Source organism: Phasianus colchicus, chromosome 4, assembly GCF_987193195.1.
Source record: "Phasianus colchicus chromosome 4, bPhaCol1.hap1.1, whole genome shotgun sequence".
Taxonomy (NCBI): domain Eukaryota; kingdom Metazoa; phylum Chordata; class Aves; order Galliformes; family Phasianidae; genus Phasianus; species Phasianus colchicus.
Window position 1 is genome coordinate 61,921,023 of NC_143439.1, and position 20,437 is coordinate 61,941,459.

The 20,437-nt window shown below is 38.0% G+C and overlaps 1 protein-coding gene across 6 annotated transcripts in view; it reads right to left on the minus strand.

The window, feature by feature from the left end:
• AFAP1 (actin filament associated protein 1) overlaps positions 1–20,437 on the minus strand; it is a 108,749-nt gene that overhangs the window by 12,433 nt on the left and 75,879 nt on the right. For 4 of the 6 annotated variants that reach the window (XM_031588342.2, XM_090139707.1, XM_090139705.1 and 1 more), the window contains exons 7-14: positions 15,685–15,777; positions 14,595–14,679; positions 11,981–12,130; positions 8,402–8,613; positions 6,842–6,987; positions 3,225–3,342; positions 1,476–1,733; positions 138–252 (exon numbers count right to left, since the gene is read on the minus strand). In XM_031588342.2, coding sequence (XP_031444202.1) covers positions 138–252; positions 1,476–1,733; positions 3,225–3,342; positions 6,842–6,987; positions 8,402–8,613; positions 11,981–12,130; positions 14,595–14,679; positions 15,685–15,777 — 1,177 coding nt within the window. The remainder of the gene's footprint in view (positions 1–137; positions 253–1,475; positions 1,734–3,224; positions 3,343–6,841; positions 6,988–8,401; positions 8,614–11,980; positions 12,131–14,594; positions 14,680–15,684; positions 15,778–20,437) is intronic. The other 2 variants (XM_031588341.2, XM_031588339.2) reach the window with 1 other exon arrangement.

Consider the following 20,437-nt stretch of genomic DNA (forward strand, 5'->3'; position numbering starts at 1 on the left):
ACAGTGGGCATCTCCTGCCCAGTCTCTCAGATACAGAAGAGCTATATTGGCTATTCATCTTGTTTACCAAGAAGACAGCTGTCTTGGGTACCCTCATGATTCCATTCACAGTAGTAGCAATGAGTAGATATACTTACTGGATGCTGTGCGCTTCACACATGACACTGATTCAGGTTTCTTCGGTTGGCTATTTAATGTTCTCACTTTTCCAGTGATCCCGTTAGCAGTTGCAGGAGGTTTCTTGCCTTTGAACTGTTTAAAAGCAAAAGTACAAATGGGCTTCAGCTACTCTTGTGCCACTGGCATAGCAGTTATGCACTCATCAAGGGCAAATCTTGACAAAAAGCTGCCTGCTCAGAGAGCCTTAATAGACTGCACTGATCCAGCTAGAGACAAAGCATTCTCCAGGGACTTGGTCTCTGAGAGCAGCCTGCTTAGCTGGATCCCAGAAGGGAAATCACCAGGAATCACAGAATAATGAGGGGATGAACACCCCATTTCTAGTGGCATCACGGTTTCCAAATTATTTGAACATCAGGCATTTAGTATACCAACATAGGCACTGTGAGGCAGAACAGTTGTTCCTTATTATAATTTCATATAGTAAAGATTCCTGAAACACAGTGTTTTCAACACTGATTGCACTCAGAAAGTTCCAACATGGTTTGCCACAGAAAAATTCAACACTTTCTTATTTATTATATAACCATGTTGTTTCAAAATGATTCAGTTACACATTTTTAAATATTAAGAGTTAATACACTGTTTTCTATTCTATGGCTGCAAGCTTCTAAAAATTTTTCTTATTAAAAAAATGAACCCAAGGATGAGAAATATTGTGCTGCCTACTCCTCACATTTCCACCTAGAATGCGTTAGCCAAGCACATCTGTGCCCTGGCATCTTCATCATCTCCTTCAAAAACCTTTAAAGGACTGAAAAGAAAGTGGAATGAGAAGCCTGATGCAGCCAAGGTCAGGAAGAAAATAACAGGCAGTAATTTAAATATGGTGCATATAATATAATCTAGTGTTCTTATTTATATATATATTCACATTATACATAGTCATAGCATATATAATATATAGCTTAATCATTCCAGGTATGTGAATTTGCTGTCACAACCAAGTCATATTTCACTTACAATGCTACTTCTTTTTCTTTTTAATTTTGAAGTCACTACTGTATGCCAAGGAGATAGAAGGAAGCTACGTATGTGTTCAGGTTAAGCATGGAAGGCCACATCTATCTGCTTGGTACTACCTACAATCTGTAAATCGGCATGAACTCATGGGGAAAGCCTTGCCTACAAGTCACTTGGCAAAACTGTTTTAATGGCAGCAGGCTGGTAACTGACCCACAAGCACTTCAGTGCTCAGACTGCCTAAAATAACCCAACGTTCCTAACATAACAATCAGATAAACAGAACAGCCAAAAAAATAAAAAGCGTTGTCAAGTATTAAATAGTACAGTACCTGTGAGACAGATCCCCTCCCCACAGCAGAGGTATTAGTGACAGACTGAGCAGAAGACAGATTGGATGAGACAGGGTGTTTGTAATGGTTAGAGGAGAGTTTGTCAGTAGATAACCTATTGGTTTTCCTGTCAGCTGGCGGATAGCGCGCAAAGATTTTTGGAGACGGCAAGTTATCGTACAGGCCTGCGTTATCATAAAGCATTTCTTCTCCCATGCTCCTGCTACGAGAAGAAGGAAAGCCATCTTCTGGTTCCCACTGCAATACACACACTTTGGCAGTTAGTAAACAATACACCATGCAGAACCTGAGTGAAATTAAAACATTAGTAAGATTTCTGACCATAGCAAGCCCTCCACATTCAGGAAGCTTATGCTCAGTGCTTACACTTGAAGCTAACTACTCAGAAAGGTGGGGGAAGACACAGCATGGAAAGGAAGCATTGCATTACATGGCTCATAGCCTTTGCATTTTCCATTGCATGAGCAAGCTGATGCTATCCTAATACTCTTTCTGCTCACAGACTGTATCATCAATTGTTAGCTCACCACTGAGGGGGCACAAGGAGAATGTGTTAACAGGGGGACCCTCATGGGCTGCACAGATGAATCTGTGGGATTACATCTGGTACATGAGTTGTTAAAAGTAATAATGCCTAACTGCTAGCACATGCCAAAAGGTTTTTTTTTCCTTTTTTTTTTTTTTCTTCTTCAGGCTATATGTTTTTGCAGTGAATACCAGCTGCTGGTATGCTAGTATTACATTTTATTTGCTGGAAGATTATCATTCTGAGCTAACTATCTAAAATAACTACAGGCCATTTCCTTTTTTTTTTTTTTCTTCAGAAAAATGGAAAGCTCAACAACAATACTCCACTGATTCATTCAATTAATCTTAAAAGAAATCACGGGCCTGGTTGCCAAATATCCTTCCTTAATCCATCCTGGCTGTGGCAGTATGCTACTCACACAAAGGCTTGAGCACATCCAAGAACTACATACACAGACTACTCGCCCCACATGCTGTTGCATGCAGTTCCCAAAAGGTTTTTTTTTCTACCATCTTTCTGACAGTACGAAGAAATGATGGAGGACTTTGCTTGCAGTTCACTTAGCACTTGGAAACACTGAATTTTTCTGATCTCAGCCTTAGTGAGAGCATTTATGAAACAGCCCAAATTAAAAGCTGCCATGAGCTGTATCTGCCCTGTAAATTGTGAGGATGACATATCACTAAGGGTAAATATCCACTATGCATTAGAACCTATTACACAGCTGACTGTGATCAGCTCTGTGTATTATGTGGATGGAATCAACCCCTGTAATTCTCCTTTGGGATGTCCAATACCTGCTCTCATGGGGAATGCAGCCCCAGGGACAGAAAAATGTTCTGTATGTTTTTTAACAGACACCAAAATGCACCTGGTGAAACTGAGTACTTATTTTTGCCAGCTTCGGTGTGATCTGAAAAATATCCCCTTGAGTCAGTATTATATTCAAGGACTTGGCAACAAATCATCAACAAGCAACTGTTTTTTAAATGCATGTTGGCTCATGTGCAGGTTAATGTAAGCAATATGTCCCACACCCCTAATACTCTATAGGTGTGAGGGAAGTTTGCAGTCCCCAGTCTGAAAAATAGGACTTCATTTGGAATCTGCCCAGTGGGCCTTTTTAGATAATATAATTTTCAGATGTCCACGCATTCAACACATGCAAACCATTTGTGCTGTGTAAATTCAATTCTTACCGATCCATTTATGCAGGGAACATCATCGTAATGAAGTGCCATTCCACTCGGACATGCATAGCCATTGGCAGTGCTTCCCCGGTATGGATTTGTGGATATAACTCGCCTGTTCATAAAACTGAATAAAACAAAATAAAAATAATAAAAAACAGCACTTGAACCCAAGTCTAAATGATGATTCTGTGGTACGTTCCCTGTGTCAGATTCTGCAGCCTGGAAGTACGTATATTCTCATCTTCTGCAGGAATGCTGTGGACAGCTTTCCTTCTTTTGCTACTCATCTGTTGCTGCTAGCAGCCAATATTACACCACATGTTTCCATACTGTATTCTCAGAGCAAGGATAAGACAGTGTATAAGCCAGGATGGCAACAGCTGTAACCGATCATTGGCACGTTTACATGGGAACCTGCTGATCTATGTTATAAACCAACTTGCCAGTGTCCCATAAACATTCCCTTGTTGTCTGCATGCATTAGAAGCAGGTGTTTCTGAGTGCACACATGGTCGGGGGGACACAAACTCGGAATATGGAGGAGCAATAATCAAGCAAAAACTGAATAATCTAGCAAAAAACTGAAAAACAGAAAAAGGTGGAACTCTGATGAAATATAAGTCAGCACATCCATGAAAATTTGCAAATCATTCTGTCCCAAATTCTGGGCATTTTTCATGTCCATGTCAGAACTTTTGGCTGTGTGGAGTTTGTACAATTGCACTATGCTTCCTAGCTCTCCACCAGGGCAACTGTGCACACAAACAGTCCCTATTCTCATTATCACTGCGTTTCACACAGTGGAGATGAGCCCTCTAAATGCTTCAAAAGGGACAGATAATTTTGCTTTTGTTTGCTCCTCTTCTTTTACTGGAATTCTGAAGAACACATGCATAATATCACAGACTACAGTGGGATCTGTGTTCAGAGCAAAGATCTAAAAATGCAGAAACTAGAAGATTCAAGCCCAAAGGCTGTAACAACCTCAAGGGTTAGTTTTCTTTCCTAGCAAGCTCTGGAACTAAATGAGGTATAGAGTGAGATTCCAAATAATTCCTATAGATTCAGGTATACATGAAAGGGAACACAAAGCTTTCTATCTCAAACAATGGGACCATTCAGGCTCTGTGCTGATATTCATAAAATATGACAAAGCCCTGCTAAAGCTGAGAGGGTCTTCTGTAGTGCTGGCCAGAGCTCAGGAATTCTGTGGTTTTAACATTTGCTTTCTTTTGGCTTTGAAATAACATCTAGACCATTGAAATAGTTATTCTGAGGGAGACAGACCTGATCCAGCAATGGCTCACCTGAGCCACAGGAGAGCCAGGCTTGCAGAAGGAATGAACTTGCTCAGTTGAATGTGAGCCTTTTAGGTCTGCCTCAGCCCCAGTAATGCACAGGCAGGGCATAGGTGGAATAATCACTAGCCAGAAGCTTTTCTTTTTTTAAAACAAACAAACAATAAAAAGCCTACGATAAATGCCATGATAAACATTGTTTTATCTCATACTTCATTAGACATTATTAAAGAGATGCATTTATCTACTGCTTCTCTTAATGAAGAACGTTAGTCGATTGTTTCTGGTTAGCCCGAAGGACTACATTTGGAGCTGTTATTGTGTTTCTGCTTATTTAAGTAACTTCATTGAAAGCAATGCGTATTACACACATTTGAAAACTGGGATATTCATGAACAAGATCTGATGCACCTGCCATAACTGTTTTCATCAGCAAAGAAAGCTAAAGTTTATCTAAGTATCTGTAAACACTTCATGAACGTTATTACACTAAGCCTCATTAAACTAGCTTACAGATGCATCCACATAAGGTAATTGCATTCTGAAGCTGCTAAATGGGAAAGCCAATGGAGAAAACTGTTTGGAAACAATTTTTATTCAGCCTTTCCAAGAAGCCTCACATACAGAAAATTGATGAGATTATTAATGAAGAACCAATTATTTGGCAGAGCATCAATCTCAGGAAAAGTCTGAAGTGACTGAATGTTCATCAAACCTTTAATGACAACCACAGTTAATTTGGAATATGGATATTCATTCTAAAAAGGGTGGCAATAATATTTTATATCATTGTCATTTTCCCTCTTTTTCTAGGAACAGTTGAACATCAGTATAGGGCTACTTTAGTTGCTTTCTGACAAGTTCATACAGACTTTTAAAGACAGCCAGTGAACTTTAACTAATTTTTAATAGGGGAATTTTGCTATTTTGCAAGTTGTTTGACATTCCTTTCTAACATGTGGTCTAGTTGCATATGTTTTTTCACTTGGCTCCAATTAATATCACATTTGTTCAGAAAAGGAAAGCCAAGCAGTATTTGGGGGCGAAAGGTTTCCATTCTGTTTCTTTCTTAAATGTGGTTATTGTGAGATGCTGACTGAAGCAAAAACACATGTCAACACAGGATAAACTTTTTGAACCCTATTAACTTCAAAACAAATATTAACATAAGTCTATAAGCACAGTGCATTTTGATTCTATCAAAACTATCTGGTTTTCACAGAACTGGGATTGTGGTAACACGGAGTCACTTTGATTTCTATCTAAAGACACTCAAGATAGATCCTGAATGAAGCTAGGTGTTTTCTCTTGCTGTAGCTTTCTTAACACATAGTTAGTGGAAGTGTTTTCTTTAGGAAAACTCTGAAGCTTTTTCTTTTTCTTTTTTTTGGCATTATTGATCCTTTATGACAGGCAGATGTAGTGTGATTCTCTAATGTATTGTCACATAAATTTCACATTTGTTGAATCCTTAGGGAGTCTCATTTAGCTGACACCTCTATAAACTGTCTTGTCAGGCCAGTTGTCTTCTGACCCCAGCAAACCACAGGGTACGTCTGCAGAGGAGATCTACTGTGGCCCAGTCATTCTCTCACCCCTGCTTCTAAACAGTCTCATCAATCCCAGGAAAAATGAGATTCTCTTCCCACTGGAGACTGCTTTAGTGACAAAACTCATTTGCACATGTAAAATGCTGTATATACAAAGTATGTGTTATTTTTCTTAACACAGGATCAGTGATGAAGGACCAATTTGCATTTTAAATAGAATTTCTGTGCTGCACCCAAGAGTGCTTCCCAATTTCCACCTTCACAATTACGAACTATAAATAAATTGAACTGGCTTGATGTAATTGTTAATTAATCAAAAAAGGACATGAGAGGGAAACACTGAGAAGGTGACTCACAGTTAAATTTGATGCACACTTCTAGTGGTTCTGTTAAGACACAAATATTATATAGTGAATAAGTAAATGATTGCAAACTATGTACCCATGTATTTATTTACTTTTCAGCATAACTGTCCTTTTCCAGGGTTAATTCTAAGGCTTCAAGCAAAATATAGTGGTTAATAAAGAGACTCACTTAAAAATGAGTCAAGACATGAGTAAAACTGGCTGGTGTCTGCATTTAACACAGCTTTAGCAAGATGCCAACAAGATAATCTTAAACACATCTACTATACTGCAATGCTGAGACACTTCAGGACTTCAAGATCTAGCAAAGAGGATGAGGGGATTTGATAAGCTCTCTTGGCACCAGACTTAATGTGCAGATATAAATTCTCATAGTACTGAAAACAACCAGGTAGCCAAATGCCTCTCACCAGAAGGTCTGTTTTGCAGCCTGGATGACACTTGCTGTCATTTCCACATCGATGTAGTCATAGTGCAGAGCTCCGGGGTCTGTCGAAGATCCCGTTTCTGCAAGCAACATCCCTATCCATCTGCCCATGTCTTCAGAGGAAGATGCCTGTAAGGAGAATGCAAAACCATATGTCAAGTCTTTAGTCCACCACCAAAGTGAGGTAGTCACAGCATTGTTTCAAAATGCAGCATTCTTCTTGGCTGATCATATTATACAAGAGGCTCTGGTTTCTTTTCGCTGAAGTCAGAAAACCCAGGATTTCTCATTAAATCTGCTTTGCTAGAAGGACTGCATTTTAAGTAAGCCGCGTGCTCACCAGCTGTGATGTAATACAAAGTGGGCAATCTCCGCAAAAGAAATAAAAATAATCATTTAAGGCTAGTGGATTTAGATTCAAGTCATGTTTACTTTAGAATTCAGAAAATTGAAAGCTGTAACTGAATTATTTTCCTAGGCAGATTTTAGTTAGGATAAATCTTGAGAATTAAACATTATTGCCAAGTTGAAACGAGTGGAAAAAAAACATGAACTAGTAGAAGAAACTAGTCATGTTTTTTGAAAGATTCAATTTGCTTATGCCGACCTGATGGTGTTTATTTCCCAAGTGGCAGAAGAACAAATACTTTAAAACTAATTTTTAAAAATTCAAATATAATGGACAAATATCTCCTGCCACATCCTGAACCACTTTTCAAAATCCGATTTAAACAAGATCTGAAAACAAGATCTGACATAATTTTTTGAAGTTTCATTTTGACTCTTCAGTTATAACTTGCTCTTGCATTTGTTACAGAGTGGCATAGTCACCAAAGGCAATTTTCGAGTTCAGAAGCCTTTCCCACACCAGTTTGCCAGTCATCCTCAGTCAAATTCTGCTCCTTGAAATGAGATCCCATCAGAGCCTGGATCCTTCCATAGGTCAGACTGGCAGCTGTCCAGACTGACAGACAGAGCTGTGCAAGGACCACAGCTCTGAGCTCTTCTCTGCTCCCACACCTCCAGGCACAAGTTACTGTGCAGCTAACACAGAGGTGTATAAAGACACTCACTAGGTTGCTGGCACAATGTCTTTCTTAATGAAAGATAACACACGAATTCAGACTGAGCAAAAGTGGCTAACACATACAGCAAACAAATGAGAGCTAAGAGCTCTAGAGTTCCCATCAACAGTGATTCATTATTTAACTAGAGCTAAGTTATTTACCCAAAAGGACCATATCTTTGATAAAAAAGTATGCCTAGAAAGGAGAACAGATAATTTAGCACCAGGTCAAAGGAAGGTCAATGCAGGGAAAAGCTTCTTACAGACATTTCTGAAGCGCATTATGTGACTTGTTCCTAAATCTTATTTCTTCTTTTGCCTACAACTCCTATCTTTCTTTCTCCTTCCAGTATTTATTACCCATCTATACAATAACATTACTCCACAGATTTTTGGAAATGTCACATTGTTTGACAGTGCTTCCCTAATTTAGTTTGTGGTTGTCTCTATAAGTCAGAGCCATTAGAGCCACAGCACCTCAAGCACAGCAACCTCCTGCCCATTTCGAAGCAGCCGGAAGGTCAGAGGATGCTTTGAATCCAGTCCTGGGATGACTTCACATCCACGGAGAGGGATAGAAACAATGTGTGTCTTCAGATCTGTCCTGTCCTTGTGGAAAATGAGTTTATTGTCTTTCACTCGGCACCAGCGCTCACGCCAACGGTTATTTGAGAGCACATTGAGATATCCTGCAATGAAATGAAATGGGAGATGCTTTACTCCTAAGTCTTGTTGAAAAACAAACAAAGAAAAAAATCCACTTATTTTCAAAATAATGCTATCACTTAAACAAATTATTTCTCTTGTAATAGGAAGACCAGATGGATTTTAGGAAGACAAGTAAATGATTCTGCCCCACTTCTTCAATGCAAAATTTCACTGTGCCAATAACCTAGTAAAAAATCATTTAAGATGTGATCTTGGTCACCTGAAAATGGCTTTTTGTATTAGTCACTGCAGTGGCTGGGTAAGCTGGAGCTTACTGATGACCAAAACTTCAGTTAAATTGAAGATGGAGAGTGTTAATAAGCTAAATGCACAGCTGATGTGCTCATACAGCTCTTCATAGAAGACCCACCTGCTCAGTTTATAATTGCTATGTAACTGTGATTGCCCAAATCTTCTGGGAAAATCACAGCTCCTGTTATATAATTAAGTGATGACTTAACTTCTGTAACATTCACAGTATCCTACAGACCTTCTAAGATTCCTCCACTCAATGTCTGCTTTGCCAATAGGAACAGATTAGCACTGTTAGGTTTACACACTGATGCTACCTTTTCTGATTTCCTTTAGAAAGAAGAATGCAACGCACTTAAATAAGAATTTAATGGATCAATATTCACGAGAAATAAATTCTCACTTAAAACTTGTTAAATAAATATGAAATTAGCTAATTTAGCATAACTTCAAGACGTGTTTGTTCTTTTCCTTTTTTTTCCCCGACAATATATCACAAAATCATAGAACAGAATCATCATATCACAAAGGTTTGAAAAGATTTATAAGATCACCTAGTCCAACTATCCACCTACCACCAATGTTGCCCAAAATCATGTCCTTACAACAAATCAAAATTCCATGAATAAATAGCATTTCAAACAAACCCTGCTTTCCTTATCCTTCTGAATGCCAGATGTAGGCACTTTCTAGGCATATGAAGTCATTAAATAGGTAGTTATTTCTTCTCAGTCCCACAGCAATAATCATTTCAAACATCAAAATCAAGACAATTAATGTCCAATTTTTTCTGTCCTGTTTCATTTGTAAACTAAAAAACCCCACCAACTGTTTTTTACTTTTGCTTCCTCACTACAAGTACATTAATTCAGTATGCTGCTGTTTCCAAACAAGCCGAGTAGAAATGATACCTTGCACAGACCAGGATCTATGTAAAAATTTTTTTCCTCAATCTCAGGTCTGATTTTCATTTAAGCACTTAATGATGTTGGATAGCTATCTCTTTGGTTTTCATTAGAACTATGACTTATCATTATTTTTTCTGGATTTCCCTTCCAACATCATGATTCCAATGTCAAAGCTTGATCCAACAGGATATAGCAGATCGGAATTGCGCACAACTTGGAAGATGCCATAAAAAAGGAGGATGTGCTCAGTTCTGTGATTTTGGCTCCTTGTGATGATCACCCTCTCCAACTCTCCTCCCTCCTCCTCTAACAAAAAAACCTGTATAGCTGTGTATTATAATAGAATCACTAGAAATGGAAAACCCTTCATGTACAAGCCAGCTGGCTAGTTTTGAAGAGTCTTTTTTTCAGACATTACTTTTCCCCATCCTCTGTTCCTTATGCAGCTCTCAGAAAAGTTCTTCCAATTCTTCATATTTTGCTTAAATAAGCAGGACTCCATGTTCTTCCTCCACAATAGTCTTACTTAAATCTTTAAGATTTAATGTGACCAAAATGCCTTGAATGTGTTTCCAGTTGGGGCATTAGCACTTCAATTTAGTTCATGTGGCCAAAGACCAGTGATGCTGAGAGAAGAGCCTTGCTATGACTCTAAGTGCAGGTGGGTTTCTGTTTCTGTTTCCATTCTAGCTGGGTGTCCCCCGCAGTGTGATTGGGCTTTTCCTTTGTTCATGTAAGGCAGAACATTCTAAAGTGTAAAAGCCTTCAACTACGGAGCAACCTCCCAGAGAGCATTGCACATAGACAAATTTCTGGTGGTGAGAAACTCTGCAAAGACTTCCTGCCTGACTAAAGCCTAGACACTTAAATTTTTCTATAAAATTTGCAAGTGGTGTAGCCAAATACAGACAATAGTAATGGCTATATTTATGCCCATATCTGAAATAATGGTAGACGTACTCAGAATTACATTGTACAGCTGTGGTTAACATCTCACATAATATGGAATAATCAACCGACTATGAGACCCAGGAAGTTAGAAGTTTTATGAAAGGCAGATGGTTTGGACAATGCATCTGGCTGGACACAGCTTTTCCCAGCTGCTCCTTTGCTTGATAAATCACATCTTTACTTAGTTGATATACAGACATATGCACACACTTATTTAATCAAAGATTTCTTATGAGAATTATTCCCAAAGTGGCCTTGAGAGCCATCTGCAATCTATGAAGTTCTCGCTGGTGGTCCATGAATCTTCTTTCACACTGGGCAAGCAACTACTATACTTCATGCACCAAAGATTTCTGCCAGCTGCTGCCTAATCACAGATTTCTGGGTTTCCCAAGATTTCCTAATCAATTAAAGGGGAAAAGTCCAAGCCAAATTCAAAACTGCAACTGCTTCACAGTTCTCGTGCTATGGTTTTTTGGTTTTGTTTTTTTGGGTTTTTTTTGAAAGATTGGAAGAAGTATGGGAACAAATTTGTTCACATGAATAGCCATTACTTAATAATGGAGCACCAAAAGGCAAAGAGAAGAATGTCAGTGCATTGCGTTGTTCAAAAATACAGAGCCATGAGGACACTGGCTAAAGGTATTACAAAAGTCATAAATAGCAAGCAAATATTAGCAGCTCAGATACAAAACAGACATTTTCTATGTGTCTTTTCTTATGTACCTTCTTGGTGTGTCAAGCACTACAGCTGTCATTAACAGTGATCAACATTAGCAATTAAAATAGCTTTCTAGAAATTTGCTCAATAGGCACCATTTTAGAAACCAACAATTAAAGTCAAATAACTTCAGCTGAGACCAGGTGGCTGCTGTCATCATTGCCACTGCATATAAACTCATCAAAAACAGCTGACTGCTTACCAGGAACCTTTTTCTAAAATGAAGCGTAAATTTATTTTATAATCCAACCTATAGTCATTTTATACCTATTGGTTTGAAAAGAGCTCATTTCCTTCAAAGCCTGTGCTACTCTTTTATTTAAAAAGTTAAACTCTTCTAGACTCTTTGAATGATAAGCTCTTGATTACTCTAGTCTTTCAATCTGAGTGCACCTTTCTGATGCAGAGGTAAAAATTACAGCAGTAAAAGCAAATTCATGGGACTTTCTAGGCTAGAATGTTAAAAAATTTTTAGTTACAAGCTGCCTTAAAGACCCAAGAAGAAAAACAACTTACCACATGTTGGAACATCTTCTTCAGCTGATGAGGTCTGTTCATCTGTTGATGGCTTTTTCTTTCCTAAACCAATGATCTTCGTTATTTTTTTCCCTGTTACTTTAGTCACAGTGCCCTTGGCTTCTGTTTTTGAACTTTTTTTTCTCTTCACTATTAAGAAAGCAAAAGTTTGCATTTTAGTGTGTTTAAATTACGTAGTCAACAGAGACAATCTGAATAAAAAAAGTAGCTTTGGCAAACAATGTAAAGTAAACATTTGTACAGTTGCAGTCTGCCATGAGATAAACATTATACGTCCTCCTAAATACTGATGCCCTTAAATCACCCTTTCATTATAAAAATCATGGCATTTGAAAGGGTAATAAAAACAAAAATCAAACTTCTAATTTAATTTCATCTAATCAAGCTTGAAGTCTCTTTCCAAAGCAGTCATTGTGTAAGTTTATCAATATGAACAAACTATTCAGCACCTATACATGAGAATAAAAATCCAGCCAGATGATCAGACATCATTCTAAACGCTTATCTAATAAAAGGCAACAACTAAGTAACAAAGACATAATATGCTTGTCTAGCAAAAATGGCTCTGTTGTTACGGAATCTAATCACAATAGGCCTTTCAGAAAGGCAAGACTTATAAATTAGCTATTAACAAGTAAATTAGTGGGATGAGTATAAGCAATCAATGATTAAAAGCTGGCACTTTTTGTGATCATGGTTGCTGATCACAAAAAATATAAAGCTTGCTGAAAGGAGAGATCTTGCTAACATCCAGTCTGTGCATTGAGCCATGAAGGTAACAGGGCAAAGACTGTGAATATCACTTTTAAAAGTGCATATCTGACTAAAATTCTAACTAGTAGAAAAATAAGAAAAAAAGGTTCTAAAACAGAATTAAAAAAAAAAAAAAAAAAGGAAAAGACAAATTTATTTGAAAAATAAAACCAAAATAATAAAAGAATCTTTGTTTCAGAAATGACATTCAGTGGATTTGGATTCCATCAACAGAGCAAAAGTCAATCTGTTAACTGACAGGGTAGCAAATCTACCCATGTAATTGCCCTGATTTATGATTCAGATGGAAATTACATATAGGATAGTTACTGATGGAGTTGCTTTAAGTCTACCCCTCACATCCTTAGTTCCATTTCCTACTTCCCCAAACAGAAAATTTAATGGTTATGGGCTTGTGTAAACAAGGAGAAAGAGAACAAAGTGTTCACATGAAAAAGAATTATCTGAAATGATCTGGGAAGAGGAATATACAGAAAACAGAGTAGCAGTTTGAGACTTACAAGGGCATAATTTATCATGTTTAGCTTAATTGCTAGCAAACATGGGAAATGATTTAGTAATTGTATCTGTGGCCAAGATCATATAAATCTTCCACCTGGTACATGCAGTGCTGAGGGCAAAAAAGTGGGTTTTGGGTGTGGATGGTTTCTTTTCCAGTAAACACCAGTGCAGATGTTCTGGCTTCCTAGCAGCACGTGACCCACCAGCATGCTTCCTGCAGGGCACCTGAGCCAGTGGTCACTCTGGGACATCTTAGACAACACCTGGATTTGGATTGTGTATGACAGAGGTGATCAGTGGGCTGCAGAGATTAAAACCTGAGCAGTGGGCTTTCTGAAAGCTTAGCAGTTATGCTGTAAAACATAAACGTGTACTGCAGCTTCTGGAAACCACAATAATTGACGTTGTTCCATTCCACTGGGTATGTCAGAGATCCGAATGGTGAGGAAATGCTGGAAAAATGACACAGGAAGAAGACAGAGGGAATGAATGAAAAGGCGAGACAGGGCTGGCAGCTGGCACCAAAGCCAGTATCGACACACTGTGTTTCCTGCAGCTCACATTACACTTTGGCTTCACAGCTGCAAAAAAACGTCAATTCTGTGCCATCTAAATGATACCACTGCTACACAGCATGTTAAGGAAATCACACAATTTCCTTTCTTTGGGGGAGAAAACAAAGAGTGTGGAGGTGAGAGCACAGACGTTGAGTTTTTCAGATACAACTCATGGAAAATGCCCTGAGTTTGGGATGTGCCTCTGACAACACAGATTACAAGACACGCATGGCTCCAAAGCAGCACATTTAAAATTACATGAATGTATACACACAAACCCACTGATATAACATGATTATGTACATTGCAGTATATTAATATACACAATCATACATAATACTTATTTTTTTATGTGTGCAGACACATACACATATAAACTGAGATATATATTCATATATATATAGTATACATGATCCTTTCCTTCTAATATGTAGAGATACAGGGTTTTTTTTTGCTTAAAGTCTATACATCCACTACTTATATTCCTGCTGTACAGTTAGAGTTACCATAAGCAACTGTTAGTTGCCTATAGTGGTCGCTCTGTCCTTAAAAAACTATACCTCTGAATAAAGAAAAAGCCAAATCAAAATTTCTATATTGTTTCTTTATACTAATACTGATTTTTCCCACTGAGTAAAAATTCAAAAGCATTACTGACTACTAAAAAAAAAAAAAAAAAAAAAGGTAGATGTATTTTACTTCCTCTCTCTTCACATTTGCACATATTCTTTGCAGTAAGCATCTCTGCATTTGAGACATACCTTGTTCTTTTCCATTGCACACTGTGGTGATGCCATTTTCCACAGCACCCTCCCCATCTGAACTTGGTCTCTCAGATGACAACTTCTGCAGGAAAAAAGACATCAGTTGCCCTGCCATATCACATTGTCAGCTTCACCACATTAAGTCCCACCAGTCAATTTAAGTAAAGCTTGCATTTTAAATTTAAGCTTGCAAATTTAAATAAAGCACTTTTCAAGCACGGATCCACTCTGAAGGTAAACAGAAGTTAGTAGAATATTCTGCTTTAAATCATTTTTTTACAGCTCCATATAGAATTTAGAATAGCACCGAAATTACAAATTAAGTCTACATCACAAGATTTTCTTCTAAGTGAAAAGATCATTGCACATTATAGACTAAATACATTACAAGACTGTACAGTGTCTCTGTGTATTAATCTGCTAAGCAATGAACATTCTACTAAACACTGAATGTGGATAAGACAAACTTTAAAATGATTTTTTTTAAGAAATTCTTCACATATGCATTTACAGTACCAACTTGTCAGAAAGCAGTGCATTCCTACCAGGTGCTTAAATATTTTCAGTATTTGCAAAATAGGAGCTTTTGAAAGAGATTTTTAGCACCAGTTATCCTGTAATTGCTGTGTATGGGATACAGGATGAGGTGGAATGAAGATTATGCTGGCACCATATTCTTCATGAGTGGTGGAGCCATGAAGATGTACAGAATATTACAACAAGAAACCATGGAAAAGTTGTTTTAAGATGAGCATTTTAGAATACAACTATTTATTGATATTTCTATTTACTTTGTTAATGATGTGCTGGTGTTTGAAAGCATGCTAACACAGCTTCTTTGGGCTTGTGCACTGAAAACATCTGAGCTATTGTGGAAGGTATTTTGCTCTTAATTTCCTGGGTACAATGCAACATAACAATAATGACTGCAGTGTGATGCCACCAGAGGGACAGACCACGTCCTCAGAAATTAGTGATGAAACCACTGTGGTCTGAAGAACATCCTCTCAACCATGCAGTTGCCTCAACCAGCAGAGCCTCAATAATAGTTCTGAGAAAGTCAGTGTTAATCATTTGGTAAGTTTACCTTTTCCAGCTCTGTCTTGTGTACTGGAGAACTAGACAATGGCCCATCAGAGTCCACAGTGCCCGTACAGTTGTTGCACACATCTTTTATGACCTTAGGAGCAAAGGCAAAACCTATTAATTACTTACCAAATACAAATTTGAGTAATTATGTATGCATGTGAAGGGGAAATGGAGAGGAGATTCACACAAACACTTAGTAGGCTGGCAGGTTAGAAAAGCACTGGTGTGAAAATCTTTCTGTCCACAGCAGTGTGTCAGGCAGGCTGCCACTACAAAGCTCTCATACTGCTTTCCTGAGCCATGTCATGTGCGACCTGCAGGAGCCATGGTGTCTAGAGGTGGAAGGTGTCAGTTTCTAGACAAGCTAAGCTCTGAGGCCCTCCTGAGTAAAGAAACCAAAGTGCTGCTGATTTCTGTGCGCTACTTCTGCAATATGAACTTTGCTGACACCACTGAATTACCTGCATTATTATGCCAAAAAAAGTGGGATTAAATCCAAGGAAGTGACGACTGATCTACAGTTAATACTGTGCAGAGGTATTTCATGATATTTTCATTTTATATTTGCATATTGACATAAAGGTATAGGCCAAAGTAATTGTAAATGACTTCTCAAGAATGGTAATGATGTTAAGTCTATTTTTAAAATGTTAAAGAAAAATCTCACGGAAATCACTGAGATCTCAATAGAAAGTGAAGTTCAAAACCTGAAGCTATTTAAATGTAGATGTACGTGATGATTAAAGACATCTGATGATTTTCTATGATGCTAACTTTTTTTTTTTTTTCCTAGTGAGGTTCCTACCAGGTGATTATCAGTGTGAAACTGCATGTGATGATGAGAACAGATCTTGACACTCCTATGCAGACTCATGCCAATGGAAACTGATTACACTTCTTTTGTCACACACACTACTGCCATCTTACTTGCTTTCTGACTGCAGGAAATACAAGCCTAAGTTCTACGTGAGCAGTCAGAAAAGCTGAGCTAGGGAAAGCTGCAATATTCACCAGTATCCATCTTAAAGCTTTTCAGCCATACATGAAATGAAAACTTCAAGTACAGTACTTCAAGTACATATTTGGATAGACTAATAAGATAAACAGCAGACAGAAAACAAAATCAGAATATAACCTTTCCAAGGAGAGTTTTCCAGCATTCAACACATCTAATTAGTGTTTAGCATATCTAATCATTTATAAAAAGCAGATCCTGCCTGACTAACCTGATCTTTTCTATGACATGATGACCTACTGAGTGGATGAGGAAACAGCAATGGATGTTGTTTACTTGGATTTTAGCAAAGCATTTGACCCTGTTTCCCACAGTCTTTTCCTAGAGAAACTGGCTGCTCATGGCTTGGATGGATATACTGTCTTCTGGGTAAAAAACTGGCTGGATGGCAGGGCCCAAAGGGTTGTTGTGATTGGAGTTAAATCTAATTGGTGACCACTCCCAAGTGGTGTTCCCTAGGGCTGAGCATTGAGGCCAGTTTTGAGTTTACCTTCATTAAATTTGCAAATTACACCAAGTTGGGCAAAAGAGTTGATCTATTTTAGTGTTGGAAGGCTCTGTGAAGGATACGAATGTGAGGTGATGGATGGACTTGACAATCTTAAGGGTCTTTTCAAAACTAAATGATTCTATGACTCTTCTGTACACACCAGTGATCTTCCACTACTGGATTACAGCAACAGCCACATGAGGACAGCAGAGCCTGGCTTGCTCGCTAAGGAGGGAAGACATCCTACCCTGCTGAAAGCTTTCCTGCTAGATGTGCAGATTTTCCCCTTTCAATGTACATGACTGTGTTTACACATCCTGCTCTCTCTTATTCCCCATTTACAGCAAGTCTGGGTAGGAGTGAGGAGGACTTGGTCTGAGAACTACCAGGTGCAGAAATAATAGCAATTATCTAACTGTCAAAATCCAGATTTCCTTAAATGGGGAGCAGGATAATAACAGCCACTTCCCAGTTTTGAATTGAACAATTTTGATGTAGAAATCATAAATAGCTGAAGACAACATTAAACACAGTTTAAAGTTATTTTCACAGCACTGAAGTTCCCTTTAAGGGTGAAGCTAAACAAAGCAAATGTTTATGGTCTTACAGAGACCTTAATGAAACAATTCACGAGCACTTCATAAATTAAAGGAAGGCACTATACCCCATAAAGACAGGAAGAGAACCATCCCTATATTACAGATGGAGAGCTCAGAAATGAAAGAAAGATTAAATCACTCGCTCAATGTCACGTAACAAATCTAAGCACAGGAGCGAAATGAACCTACATTTTTACTTCTAAGTATCTTAAAATGTTTTGGTATCCTTTCATGTCTGTCTGAACTTCTCTGTGTTTTTTTCTCAGAAACATAAGCACAGTATTATCAAATTCATGGCACAGGGTGTGCTTTCTAATGGAAAATGTAGGTATGTCTACTGCAGAACGTTTGCATCTCAGAGTTCTCCCTAAGTCTCTACACACACATTAGAATTTGTTTCTGCGTATTGCTTTCCTTTCAATTATTGGTCTTCAGTTAGAGAAAACACAGTTTCTGGGAACATTCATTTCTGTCTTCTGCATGACCCTGATTCAATGGCTCATGTTTTCAGCATCTGCTCACACCACACAGTTAGTTAATTCTGGCAAAAGCAGATAGTAATGGGAGTTACAGACAGAACAGAGGGAAATGATTTGGCAGTGCTAACTGAATAGTATGTGCAAAGTCATGCACTCAAGTAAATACGGTTCTTATCATACCTCACATATTTAAGGAGAAGCTAAAGTGTTTAATTGGGTTGTAATTAAATTTTGATTGAAAAAATATCACACTGCCAAATAGAAGTTCATGTCAAGATCTGAAGAAAATGGATTTTCAAGGATTCCACACTTCATCTGGGCTCAAGGGGTTCGTTAGCAAATGCTTCCTCATCATCTTCTATGTGCAGTATAATTGTGTTTGATGTACAGCATAGAATTCATACTTTCAGAGCTCACCAGGATGAAATGCCTTTAATATATAATGGGTGCCTGGATGCACTCTCTATAATTATGTTTGCAGACAGCTGCCATTATAAATGAGGTTTTCACATGCTTATAGCTTTAACTCAAAATTTTAAGGATAAAACATTCCACTCGTGTTGCCAACTTGCAGAATTTCTGTCACAAGACTCAGAGTTCTTGTCAATTTTTTTTCTATAATGTTCCATCTCCTGTAGTCATATGAAAACAAAAAAATGCTACTTTCATTAAAAATACTTGTGAGCAGGAGCAGGGTGAGGTCAGCGAACTTCTATCCGTTGCAATGAAATGTATGAAAATACGAATAAATATATCATCACAGCAGTTCCTAAACTAGAAAGCAAATAAAAGAAGTTCCCAGATGTGTGATTTTCAATAAATGGAATTGGAAGGCTCCACTAGATTACTTTGTAATGGAGCGTACTCCATTAATAGCTTAATTTTTCCCACACATAAGAAAAGGGAAATAATTCTCTTCTTCTCACTATAAATGCATCATATATTATATACACATACACACAGGACGCCAGGAAAATCAAACTAAGATTGTAAACATGCTATGTATTAAAATAATTAAAATATATGAACAAATGTAACCAGAAGACAAAGACCTTTCATTTGTTTGGACAGCTTCAAAAGTAAATAAATTTAAAATAATCTCTTGCTATTCCACCAGAAGAATTTTACCGTAACAATATTACGATTAGATTTCAGAACTGCCTCTTTCAAATGCAGACATGGAAGAAGCTTGTGTGCTTGCACTGTACTATTTGTACTTACTTATAAGAAGGTCTTGAATCCCCAGCTGGGTCTGATATGCAAGTGTACAGCATTGATGTTGGTGTGAGGAATGAAGGGGAAATATTCACAGGTACACAGCTGGGAAGATTCCCTGCCCAAAGCAGCTGATAATGATGGGTGAAGCCAGTGGAATTTTTGCCATGTGGTATGTCTGGAATATTCCTCTTTATAAAAGCCTACTACAGAAGCAATAAAGTTGACTACAAATCTTTCATACCTGTACTCACACACAAATTTCTATGTGTATTTTATTTTAAATGACACACCACAACTGCAGGCAAAACAGTTGCCCTACATTTATTTTTTTTACATGCAGAATCAGTAGAATCAAATTAGCATTTTCCAGCTACCTTCAAAGATCCAACTGCCAGATAAAAAATGGGGTATGCTGTAAAACCAGAAAGTCAGCTACTTACTTACCATACCATGCCACAATGAAACCCAGCAAATTCTGAGCAAAAGTATTAAGTATGCAGCTGGTTCCTTGTGGTTGAGCTCTTTGGTAACTGATAAGGAGTAAGACTGAAAGCCTTCCTGTGTCTGAAGAGCTTACAAAATTTTGTCTTGGAAGATACCAAGGGACAAGATCAGTCACAGACTGTACTAACCACAGAGATGTACAACTCACAGGAATTTAATGTCTGTGAGACAGACACCATCTCCCACAACAGGCAGAGAAAAGATTAAATTTGACAGAGTTCAAAATAAATGAGAAAGAAAAATGATACGACTGCTTCATTTTTTGAAGGACATTTGCTTCATTTCCTTATGCAGCCAAACTAGAAATTCATCCAACCAACCAACAAACCCTCCTGTCCCTATCTATCCCTACATTTCACAGAATATAGGAACTGCTAGAAGTGGGGAGGGCTTATGTTCCCTGCCTCTCATCTCTTCTTATCTCTGAAGTTGGGAATATGGTCAAA